The following is a 13,638-nucleotide window of genomic DNA, read 5'->3' on the forward strand; positions in this document are numbered from 1 at the left end:
TAATGCTCTAATTAGGTGGTTAATCTTATCTGCTGTGACTGTTAGTTGCATGCCTCTCAGTTTGTCTTTGCAGGATGAAACAGCTTATAGAGAGAATAAGATGGACAGAGGAATACCAATAATGATATCAGATGTATTGCAGCTGAAAAAAGTAAGAGGTCAGGAGGATAGAACTGTAAAAGGCAGTGCATTTGTAACTATTGTAAACAGGACAAAATATATTGTTGGTTGTGCTATAACCAGAGGGAGGACTGCAAGGGAAGATGTAGATTACATGCATTGACAAATAAGCACAATGAGTGCAGGCTGAATAATCATTATAGGGGGACTTCAACTCTACAGGAACATAGATTATGGGGGGGGGACTGAAAAGTTCTGATAAACACCTAGAACAAAAATGATATTAAAGCAGCTGATATAACCACAAGAAAGAACATATCTTAAACCCTTTAACTCCCATGTTTCATCAAATTGTAATAATTTGTTCTTTTAGGTTATATAAGAACAAGTCAGAGGTTTTGAAGAAATTCGAAGATACAGAGGTACAGGCTGTCATCAAGTTTTTTTGTGCTGCAAGAAAAGCCTGCAACTGAGATTCACCAAACTTTGTGTGAGATTTTAGTGGACTGTGCCCCAGTATATCCAACAGTTGCCAGATGGGTGACCAAGTTTAAAACTGGGCATCCTGAGACAACAGATGTCCCCCAGGTCAGGAAGACCTTCCACAACAATCACATCTGAAAACACTGATGCAGTGTATGCCATGATCCTTGAATAGACAAATACCAGCTAGAAACATTGCAAAGACCCTGGGATATCCAGTGAATGAGTTGGGGTCATTATCCATCAATATCTGGAGAAGTGGGTCCCCAAATGTTTGAATGCTGACCAAAATCAGGGAACATGGACTTTCATCTCAAGGAATTTGGGGTCATTTTGAGAAATCAGGTGCAAATTTTTGGCTCCTAGTGATGAAACATGGCTTCATCACTAGGACCAGAGACCAAACAACAGTCAATGGAGTGGAGACAAAAGGTTCTCCATGGCCAAAGAATTTCTGAACCCAAATGTCAGCAGGGAAGGTTCTTGCCATTGTCTTTTGGGAAATGGATGGTGTAATCCTTACCAAGTTACTCAAAAAAGGTGAAACTGTTACAGCAGCAGTTTATTTAACAGCTCTGAAGGAAAACACTGCAGGAAACTGAGGCATGTTGATTTTTCAGGACAATGCACCAGCTCAAGAAACCCAACAGATTCAGTGTCTGCCTCACCCATCCTATTTGCCAGACCTGGCCCCATCTGACTATTTCCAAATTTAAAGAAACACTTGAAAGGAACAAAATTTATCATAGATGATGAAGTCATATCTGCAGCTAAGGACCGTTTTTTTTTTTTTTTTCATCTGAGGATTGCAAATGATGCAGCAGTGTTGTAACAAGTGTATAATACTTTGTGGGAAATATGTAGAATAATGTGTAAGTTACGTGGTTTTACCTCAATTCCTTCATGGTAATTATAACAACTTTTCTGCACATCCTCGTAGAAGAAAGAAATGCAATGTATATAGCTACTAAGAGATAATTACTCTAAAAAGCATCTAATGTTGGGGACTTAGTGTTTGAGAGAGTTCTAAACCTGGGTACTATTAGACAATTCGTCCATAACCAAGTTAGCCAGCCACATTGCCTCCAAATATGGGGAAGAGCAATTATGCAGTCTTGACTTGAGAAGGTATTAAACATGAAATTGTGAATTAAGAAGAAGTATATGGAATTACAGGGCAGGTGATTATGAAAAGATTTGGAGTAGGCTGAAGCAGTGCCATGGTAATAAGAATCAGGAAAAGATGTTAGCAATGTATGAGGTGAACAAGTTTGAAGGAAGCAGTATCAGATTGTATATCCAGGGTAAGAAGGCTAGCTAAATCAGGAGGAATTAAATTGATGAGTAGCATCTAGCAGGATGCAAAAATAGAAAATGTTGGGGAAGGTTTATAAGGAGAAAGGTATATTGCTCACAAGCAGTAAAAATTACACCCAATAATGGGGACTGATATTGTAGGAATTGCAAAATCAGTTTATGAGAGGAAATTATCCAATCAGGCGAAGGAAATCCAAAAATGTTTTTAATGCAGCAAATAAAAGGAAAGAGGATTGTGGAAAGATAATTTGAATAAATGATAATGATAGGGTGACAGAAGCAGACCAAGTAGTTTAGTAACTGATAATTATGATCATATTTTGCAGCCATCCAGGTGAAATACTGCAGTGATAGGGAGTGACAGGAGCTGATGGGGAAAAAAAAATCGGAAGTGCTTTGGATATACACCCTCTGTCCAAAAAGAAACCAAACTTTTCGAAAATAGAAAAAACTAGTGGCGCCCCTTGTATCTTTTTGTCGTCGAAAGCAGCAACCTTCATTAATGTTGTGTCAACTGTTTATGTCATTTGTTTCATTAGAAGCTGAGTTATAGTGCCAAGAGTGACAGTGTGTGTTGACGAATGTTCGGAAAATGAGTTTCAAACAGAGAGCTGCGATGGACTTTTGTGTTAAACTTGGTATAAAAGTTTTACCGAAATGCATTAAATGCTTTAAAAAGCATACGGGTCATGAATGCTTATCCCATACTCAAGTTTATGAGTGGTTTAAGCAATTTCAAAGTGGTCGTGAGATGCTTGAGGATGACGATAAGACGGGCCATCCAAAAACTGGACTGAGCGAAGTTAACATCCAAAAAGTGCATGATTTCATCAAAGAGAACCTGAAATCGTCTGTGAGATTGATTGAAGATGAATTGGTGATTCCAAAATCAACTGTGCACAACATTTTGACTGAGAGTTTGGGCCTTCATAAATTGAATTCGCGATTTGTTTCCCCACAAGTTGACCGATCACCAAAAAATGTGTCAAATTGACTGCAAGGACCTCATTAAAACTGCCCATAAGGACTCAAACTTCCTTGAAACGATTGTTACTGGTGATGAAATGTGGTGTTTTGAGTATGAGCCCGAAACAAAGTGCTGAGTGGAGACCACCAGAAAAGGGACATCCGAAAAAAAGTCGCTTGGAGAGGTCAAAAGTAAAGACATTAATAAATTTAGTTTAATCTTTTATCCAAGTGTAAGCATACAAAGTTTGCACCTGAAAATATCTTCAGGACTGAGGTAAGGTGGTACATCCCTTGGCAACTCGTAGAAAAGGTGGACCAAGCTGTCATCACTCCTGGTCTCAGTATCTCCCATAATGCAAAGCACATCTCCTTGCGGATATGTATACTGCTATGCATTAAGGAAAGGGTCGCTACCCAGACTGGTTTCGACCTTTATTGAGGTCTCGTCAGTGGGAGGCAGACCCAGAGTGGTGATACTAAGGCAGAAGCAATGGAGAGATCATATTTATCTATACGAGTTGCCAACCAGTGCAGGTGCAAACTTTGTTTGCTTACACTTGGATAAAGGATTAAACTAAATTTATTATAGTCTAACCAAGTGCAAAATAAACTTCCAACATCTTTCTCTAAATCCAGAGTAATTTAATAATAAGGTGGTATACCGGTTGGCAACTCATATAGGTAAATATGACCTCTCCGTTGCTTCTGCCTTAGTATCACCACTCTGGGTCTGCCTCCCACTGATGAGACCTCAATAAAAGTCGAAACCGGTCTGGGTAGTGACTCTTTCCTTAATGCATAGCAGTATACATGTCCCCAAGGAGATGTGCTTTGCATTATGGGAGATACTGAGACCAGGAGTGATGAGAGGTTGGTCCACCTTTGCTACGAGTTGCCAAGAGATGTACCACCTTACCTCAGTCCTGAAGATATTTTCAGGTGCAAACTTTGTTTGCTTACACTTGGATAAAGGATTAAACTAAATTTATTATAGTCCAACCAAGTGCAAAATAAACTTCCAACAAAAGTAAAGACAATGTCGATTTGTTTCTACGATTCCAAGGGCATTATCCACAAAGAATTTGTTCCGCCTGTCCAAACGATCAATGGTGAGTTTTATCTCGAAGTTTTGAATCGATTGATAGCGAGAATTCGTCGCATGCGGCATGAATACCGTGATACAGGCATCTGGTCACTTTTGCTTGATAATGCATCATCTCATTGTTCGAACATTGCGAGACAGTTTTTGAGCAAAAACCAAGTTTGTGTGTTGTATCACTCACCGTATTCACCTGATTTAGCACCCTGTGACTTCTTTCTCTTCCCCCGACTTCATTTGCCGACGAAAGGAAAGCGATACAACACCATTGAAAATGTTCAAGTGGTAGTAACCATGACCCTCAATAGTATCCCAAAAACCGATATAAAAAACTCATATAACAAATTAATTGACCGTGCCAAATGCTGTATCGAAGCTAAGGGAGAGTATTTTGATTGAAATAAATGATTTGAATAATTATAATTGGCCTCTGTTTTATTTTCTATCAAAAATTTGGTTTGTTTTTGGACAGAGGGTGTATGAATATGCCACTGGAATTATATAGGATAAATACTGGCTTGCATATTTTGGGAATATGCAAGAGACAATACTTCAATGGACTAGGCTGTCTAGTTTATGTCTCCGGTCTGGTAAGGTTCCAAGAGAGTAAAAGAAGGATGAAATAGTTTCATTACATAAAGGAGGCCCATGACAGAGGTAGCAATTTATAGACCTATCAGCATCTTAGGAGTGGTGCATATTGTATTGGAGAAGTTGTTCAAAGTCAGAATTCACTAAAAAGTGGATAGGAATATTATACTCTGTGGGGTAGTATGGCTTTGCAAAGAGTACATCATGCCTTAATAAATTTACTTATCTTTGTGTAAAGTGACATTGAGTTTGATGAAGGGAATAGCTACACAGTGATACTGCATAGAACTTTGTTAACACAAATTGTAGCAGTTGAGGATGGATTTGAAGCTGCCAATATGGATAAGATTATGGTTGATGGATGAGTAGAATCCAGAAGATAGGTGACTAGCAGCGTGCTGTGTAGTTCTGAGATGCCTGTGATAATAATAATAAATCACTGCTACCGCTAAGAGACCGGCTAACTCAACTTTAGTTCAAAAAACTTTATAAAGGTTCTTCATGTCTTAGACAAGACCTGAATCCAAATGTTTCCATTCACTGACTCTGCTCTTGGACAAAACGAAGCAAAAAAAAAAAAGTAGAATGGCAGTTGATGTAACAGATAAGTTTAGGTGTTGACAGTTATTCATGACTTATTTTTAATGATATTAACAACACCAGAACAATTTTAACAAAAGATGTTTTATTAACTGCTAATATTTCACTGAATTTCAAGTCAGCATCATCAGAGCACAACACAGCTTGTATATGTGACAACGAGTAAGTGAAACTACAGTTGTAATGGACAAAAGATCTAAAGTCCTATTTTGGCACCCTCTAATGTTGTAAAAAAACAAAACAAAAATACTTACAGCTATGTGGGCGTTGCTCTTAAGATCACAGTCTCTCAAATTTTTGGCAAATTAATGCAACCATATTTGTTCAGGTTAGGAGAATTCTTCAAAGCCATGGCTGACTTAAAAATAATCTTTCAGTCTGTAATGACTTCCAAATAGCACATTCGTTTTCTTTCATCTAATCCTGTGTGAAAGGGTGTCCAAAGCGTGGTTTTGTTAGTCCTGACTTACCATAATAATAGAGCGAATGTATTTTTTGTGTTCTTCCAGGCAGATGTTAACCAATCTTCCTGTTTGCCCATAGTAGGCCAAATCACAGTCACAAGGAACTTCACCCTCTAGTAACCCTGGAGTGTATGAAGTTCCCTGTGACTTTGATTTGGCCTACTATGGGCAAACAGGATTACCAAAAATGTATGGATTACCAAAAATCTAGAAATCTAATATGCCCCATGGTCGATAGCATAGATAGTCCCACATATGAACTTGCCCAACAGTTAGCCAAGTCGCTTGCCTCCCTTACTGGTAACTCCTCTACTTTTGTAAAAAATTCAGTCCATTTCAAATCACTAGTTAAAAATCATATCCTTAAAAATCCAGACATAATGGTTAGTTTTGATGTCACCTCTTTATTTAATCATGTACCACTTATAGACACACTTGATTTGATGAAGTCTAAATTTCCCCCTGAATTTTTGAATTATTAAAATGTACTATGTAGGTAGGTTACTTTATATGGGGAGGAAAAATCTACATACAGATTAATGGTACTGCCATGGGTCCCCCCCCAGCAAACTTTTACATGGAACACTTTGAAAACAAAGTACTTACCACAGCTACATACAAGACACTTCGGATGCATTTGTCACTTACCTAAACAGCCAACATCCCAAAATCCACTTCACAGTAGGAAAAGAATCTAATAACTGTCTACCATTTCTTGACACATTAGTCACCTGCCTTTCAGATGGATCACTATGCTTTTCCATTTTACAGAAAACCAATACACACACACACACACACACACACACACACACACACACACACACACACACACACACACACACACACACACACACACACACACACACACACAGGAAGATACCTACATAAACAATCAGATCATCATCCAGTCCAACAGTATGGCATTTTAAAAACACTTACACACAGAGCCAGAGCCATTTGTTCTAATGATACAGCTCTGTCCACAGAACTCAAATATCTGCATCATACATTCTTGGCCAATGGATACAATTCCTACAAAATAGATAAAATTCTACATAGTCCCATGACCCGTCCCTCCCCCTAATACACAGGAACACAACATTACCATTTCTATTCCCTATGTCAGAGGTACATCAGAAAAGGTAGCTAAAGTACTGATGAAACATGGCCTTTTGCACCACATTCAAACCTCATGTTAAACTTGCAACTCTGATCTGCTCGCCTAAGGATAAATTTCACCCTCTAGCACACCCTGGAATGTATAAAGTTTTCTGTGACTGTGATTTGGCCTATTATGGGCAAACAGGAAGATTGGTTAACATCTGCCTGGAAGAACAAAAAGTATATTTGCTAGTATTATTATGGCAAGCAGTGATGTCCCGTGCTCATTTTGGTTGGGTGTGCTGTTGTGTGGGTTATGCAACTCGCGCTACAAATTTCACGTCAATTTGAGACCGTGTGCATCCACAAAAAATTTTCCATGGGGGGGGCAAAGCTAGGAGACAAATAACCAATAAATTTTTATAATTATTGATTTAATTAAATAATTACATCAATACAATAAACATCTTTTAGCTTTTTTTTATGTAATTATTTGTCGATGTAAACTATAAATACATTATTTTCATTTTGCATCAATTTTAACGATCTTTAATTCTTGGGGAAAAAAAGATATTCAGAATTAATAGTTTTTAGCACAGTTTCATATATAAAAAAATTGACTGCATATTTTATTAAAAATCAACTAATTAATTAATCCTAAATTAAATTATTTCAGTTTAAAAGCAAAAAAATCATAAAACTAACGAGTAAAATATATTAAATTACATACACTTACTTTTTAAAAATGTATTTTTCTGTTTAAATTTGTTGCACTATAAATTTACAATTCAAACTTCACTCAGTAACTCACTAGACACAGAGGACAAACTAACCGGCCACTGCTCACAAATCAGAAAAAGAGGAACCAAAAACAGGAACAAGTGTTTTATTGCTGCAATAAAACACATGCTCTATGGCTACCCTGCCATGAGCCGAAACAGGCCAACCCATAATAACATTTTAAGACAGACAAAGCATTCCCAGGGTTGAGGATGTAAGATTACACATCTCAATCAATTTTACGATAATTTGTGAAATTTTTTAATCGATCCTGGGGGAAGTTCGCCCCCCCCCCCCGTAGACACCCATGACTGTGTGATTGCATTTTATCGATGTACGAAAGTTTTGAGAGGGCATAGCGCATCAGCGATCATCTTAATTGGTCCAATGCAATTAATTGCAGGATAACTTTAAATACTTCTGCTAAGAGTGGGGGGAACAATCTGTTTTAGGATTTATTAGAAAACAACAATGAAGGAGAATGCTATATTTGGGTTGGTATATTTGAACTACTCAAAGATGAAAATATGTGAACCATCATTTATAACACGTGAGAATAGGAAAGAATAAGTGTGAGTAGAAACACTTTCATTAATGGTAAGCAAATAATTAATATTATCATTTGTGATATGTGTGTCCTATAAGTTGCTTGGTAGTGCAAATAGCACGATCCTATAAATTCTAAACATGAATAAGTGAATTTATGATGGCATAATTAAAAAAAAAAAACTTATGAAGAGAGAGAGAGAGTATTGCAGGAATAAATATGGTTTGATGGAGCAGCAAATCATCTCTTAAAATTTGTTGCACATGTTATGCATATTTCTCTGGTTTGTGTATATTTTGCTCCGTTTTCCAAGAATTTTATTAACATCCAATCATTATCGGAATTATCCACATTTTCTGGAATCCTAAATTCATTAGTTTTTTTTTTTTTAGTATCAGCGGCTCTTCTGTCTTATCAATCTCATATGGTGGTATTTTGTGGTAGATCAACAATGTCTTATAATACACAGAATATTCATTTTTATTCAGGAATAGATATTTTTTACTGTCTGTTGTTTCTGAAGACTAGAATGAAAATATCTCTGTATACCGTTAAAAAACTTTGCAACCTCAACAGACACTATGCTGCACAAGCAAAAGAAAAAAAAAATTAGCATTTTTCTCCTGACATCCACTTTCAAATTTTCAGTTCCAGAAAACATGCGTAACAACTGTTTGTAATATACATCGGAAACAAAAAGCGCTGAACTCATGACAAGTGACAACGTTCAATTGGGTTGGTTGACACAATAACCAATCACATACGCTAGGTGCTGAGTGAGCTCAAAATTTTAGCTCACCGAGCCCCACCTTCTCAGCAGTTTAAAAATATTAGAAAGCTAAGAATTTGACCCACTGCGGCCTCTTTATATTTTTCGAAGGGCTCAAAGGTATACAATTCGTAAGCACACCCGGACTATTAACGTGAATGTGATGCAATGTTTACATGGTGAAAAGTGCCTTCTTCATGAAGCACTAATGCTTTATTACCCTCCTGAAGAGGACAATGAAGCATTAGTACAGTATATTGTATTCAATTTTAGGAATCGTGTGAAGTCTGCAAACAATTGGGGGAGTCTTTAATGGGAATAAATGCAAAAATATAATATGGGTGATACTGATATTTCATGGATGAGCACCGCACACCTAGCACACCCGGAATATTCGCCCCGGATGGCAAGTCAGGACTGGCAGACATGCTTTGGACATCCCTTCACACAGGATTAGATGGAAGAAAATGAATGTGCTATTTAGAAGTCATTACAGACTGAAAGATTATTTTTTAAGTCAGCCATGGCTTTGAAGAATGCTCCTAATCTGAACAAATATCATTGCATTAATTTGCCAAAAACTTGGGAGACTATGATCTTAAGGGTAACTCCCACATACAGGGTGTTCGGGATAAATTTGACATATTTATAATTAATTATATTTTTCCGTAAGTTACATGTATTAACACACACTTCTCGTCATTTAAAAGTTTGGACCCTTCTTCATTCATATACAAGATGTCAGAAAGGATGGATAGCTGGAACCCACCTGAATCATGGAAGAGAATAACTTGTATCATGATGATTCGTGCCCGCCATCAAAATAAGGATATTACGACTGCTGCCCAATGCTCCCTGAATACAGTAAAAACAATCAGGCATGAACTAGAGACTTGCAATGGTGACTACGAGGATGTAGCAAGAAGAAAGATCCCTAGCAGACGATCTGATTGCGTTCGTACAGCAGAATTCCTCGCAAATCTGCAGGAACAGGTGTTGAAGAACCCTGGCATTGGAATTCGGGCTTTGTTCGTGGAGTTGCTAACTGTAGTCAAGCCCTGGATAACAAGGGTAGCCAATGGTAGGCCATATGTATGGCAGCAGGATTCGGCCCCTTGCCACACCTCTGGGAAAAGTCAAAAATGGTTGTCTGAAAATTTCTACGACTTCACCAGTCCAAATGTTTGGCCTCCAAACTCCACAGACCTTAACCCCATGGATTATTTTGTATGGGGCGCAGTTGAAAAAGACACCAATCGCACTTCCAGTAATACAAAAGCCCAGTTAATGGATAAAATTAAAACAGTTTTTGCGGCCCTTCCCAGGGAGACTGTAGCATCAGCTTGTTCGAGGTTCCGAAGCAGAATTGAAGCTGTGATCGATGCTAATGGTGGTTATTTTGAGTAAATCTTGTTGATAGTATTGTAATTAACTCTGCCTGTAATGTTTTTTTGTCAATTCATTAAATTTAATAGATACAAAGAAGATTTTCTTTTTCCTTACGAAACTGTCAAATTTATCCCGAACACCCTGTAGCTGTAAATATTTTTTTACAACATTACAGAGCAAAATAGGACTTTAGATCTTTTGTCCATTACAACTGTATTGTTTCACTTACTCATTGTCATGTATACAAGTTGTGTTGTGCTCTGATGATGATGCTGATTTGAAATTCAGTGAAATATAAGCAGTTAATAAAAAATCTTTTGTTAACCCTTTAACTGCTGATTTTATATTCTACTGACATTGTCCCATGTGCTGAATTAATTTTGCTAAAAATTTATAAATAAAATCAATTAAAATTCTTACTGAAATAAGAAGTCTGGACAGCAGCATTCATTCCTAATATACACTTGTTCACTCACAAAAATGGCAATAATAGTGTTTTATAAAATTTGCATAATCAAGGGGTTATGTAGAATCACTAGGATCTTCTTCATCTGAAGTACACAATTCAAGCCATCTACCGTCCTCCACCACAACTAATATTTTTTGTCTGTCTGTAATATGCCGATTTGCAGGCTGAAAAACCCAAGTTTCCAGGAGAAAAAACCCTACCTCCGTATAAAGATCGGCTAACTTACCTTCGATTGAAAAAGTCCATATATAAAGATTCCTCCTGTTACAACTAGAATTGAACTTAGGCCTTTTCCAATCGAAGGGCGCAATGTACCGTCGTTCTTCCAATTGCGCTACGGAGGTGCTTAATATGATTAGTTGCACCAGTTCAAATTTTTCTCTTTAGATGTCATACAGAAACCCATGTCAAATAAACTTCAATTGAGTTAGCTCGATCGTAGCAAGGTCGTCATTTTTTTTTCACGCTCGAGTTAACTTGACCATAGCAGTTAAAGTGTTAAAATTGTTTTGGTGTTGTTAATACTGTTAAAAATAAGTCATGAAAAATGGCAGTTGGTTTTCCTCTAAGATGAAATACTGCTGTTGTTGATAGCATTCATTTGGCAATAAGTTAAAGATGCCAAAAAATTATATTCTTGGTTTCATACTGTATTCAAGTATAAGCAAATAAAGTTTGCATGAAATAACATCATGGCTGGGCTACTTGTATATAAAGGCTAATGACTTCACATTAATTGCTTCAGTATCCCATAATACAAGGCACATATCCTTACAGACATGTATAATGCTATGCATTATGGGAAGAATTTTTGCTTTGAGAGTGGTGAATGAGTGGAATAAGTTGCCAGAGTCTGTTGTGGTGGTGCCATGACTGTTAATGAGTTCAAAGCAAAGTATCATAGATACTGCGCTAATGTTGGATAGTGCTTGGCATGATGTTTAGGGCCTCCCTCGATGAATCTAAGGACTCCATGGAGTAGCCTGTAATAATAATAATAATAATATATTCCCACCATTACTCTGCATCCCATCTGTGCTTTCCAAATTTTAAAACCCTACACTTTGCAGTGTTGAACTGGTACTGCATTCATTTGCCAATTCAGAAAGTATATTCAAGTCCCTTTGCAAGGCTACAACATCCATTATATTCCTAATAGTTCTTCCAAACTTTGCATCATGCAAACAAACTGTGTATCACCATTCAAGTCCTTCCCAATATCATTTACATACAAATTAACCAGAAATGGACCCAAATCAGATCCCTGAGGCACACACCACTGGTGACCATCCTCCTCTGGGATATCGATCCCCATACACATACACACAGCAAGTTGTGTATGTGTATGTGTATATCGATCCCCATACACAACTTGCTGATGCTTATCAGACAGCCAATCTCCAATTCACCACACTTATCTATTATTTAACCCCACGTGTTCCAGTTTAATTACCAGCTTGTCATGTGATAATCTAAATATACCACTGTATATGCCTCTCCTTTATCCATTGTATCTGTAACCTTGTCATAGCAAGTAAATAAATAGATTGCTAAAACCTAACCTTCCTTTAGCAAATCCATGCTGTCCATCAAAGAGAATGTTGTTGTCATCAACCCAATTCTTAATCCTGGTTCTCACTAGCATCTCTGACACCTTCATCACAACTCCAGACAAACAGATCGGTCTATAATTCAAAGCCTTAATGTTATCACATCCCTTTTAAGAAGCAGAACAATTTTGTCCTCTTTCCACTCCTTTGGAACTTGGAAAAATCTTAGACTCAAGTTAAAGAGGTAAGTTAAAACTGTTGTTGACTCCATGAACATTCCATCAAGACACACAGTGATATACCATCAAGTCTTATGGCTTTGTTGATATCAAATTTAATCATTTCCTCACATACCTCCAGTTCACTCAACTTCAGTGATTCTTCCTCCCTTCCTACTGCTCTCAAGTTCTGATGATGTTACCTTCACAAGGATGAAATACCGTTATGAACTACTCATTCAACATCTCTACTATGTTCTCCTCAGTGGTTCTCATTTTACCATTCTCTCTACCAGTGAAATGTCATCCTTCCATAGTCATTCTTTCTTCTATTGGCCAAATATCGAAAAAAAAAAACTCTCCAGGATTTCTTTTGGTCTCATTAGCTATCTGCTGCTAATACTGCACTTTTGCAGTATTATTCTTTGCTCTTTGTACTCCTCATCAACCGACTATTACTGTCACTCATCTTATGCTGCCTCCATAATGCCATCTTCTTCCTGATTCCATGCTTCACCCCTTCATTTATCCATTTTAATTCAGACACTGTTTCTGTCAGACAGTTCCTGAATAGTTCCCAAGCAGCATTGATCTCCTTTCCTTCCAATTCTTCATTCTATATCATGGAATGAAAAATTTTAAAAATTAAGGTATGGTATATTTTTTTAGGATCAAATGTATACAATCAAAGGAATAGATTGTATGTATTATTGATGAAAAGTGTCATTCATTTGTTCTCTGTGGCTTTGACTAGGACTTTTATAGCATTTTGGTATATGAGTTCACTTTAATGGTGTTGTTTACTTAGTGAGAGTTCACTGTAATTTTTGCAAAACATATTTATGATGTTAAATTTTGCTAGAAATAATCTGTTGTTGGCTTAATTTTATCATAGATCAGATCATCTGGTGATGATGAAGCACATCTGATTAATGAAGATTTTTGTACAGCATTGGAATATGGTCTTCCACCTACAGCAGGTCTTGGATTAGGCATTGACAGACTCGTTATGTTATTAACAGATTCATATAACATAAGAGTATGTATAAGCTCTGTAATAATTAAATTAAGATTGAGTTTCTTTAAATATTTATGTTTAATATTTTACTTTTGAAATGGACTAAAAACACTACTAGTGTTTTTAGTCCATAAAATACTAGCTGTATAATAGT

The 13,638-nt window shown here is 36.9% G+C and overlaps 1 protein-coding gene across 6 annotated transcripts in view; it reads left to right on the top strand.

The window, feature by feature from the left end:
- Positions 1-13,638, top strand: part of LOC150103147 (lysine--tRNA ligase-like) — a 254,541-nt gene that overhangs the window by 220,873 nt on the left and 20,030 nt on the right. For all 6 annotated transcript variants that reach the window (XM_090397422.1, XM_090397423.1, XM_090397421.1 and 3 more), the window contains one exon: positions 13,362-13,505. In XM_090397422.1, coding sequence (XP_090253548.1) covers positions 13,362-13,505 — 144 coding nt within the window. The remainder of the gene's footprint in view (positions 1-13,361; positions 13,506-13,638) is intronic.

This window comes from Typopeltis vanoorti, chromosome 9 (assembly GCF_054136105.1).
Source record: "Typopeltis vanoorti isolate ZY-2024b chromosome 9, IOZ_Tvanoo_1.0, whole genome shotgun sequence".
Taxonomy (NCBI): Eukaryota; Metazoa; Arthropoda; class Arachnida; order Uropygi; family Thelyphonidae; genus Typopeltis; species Typopeltis vanoorti.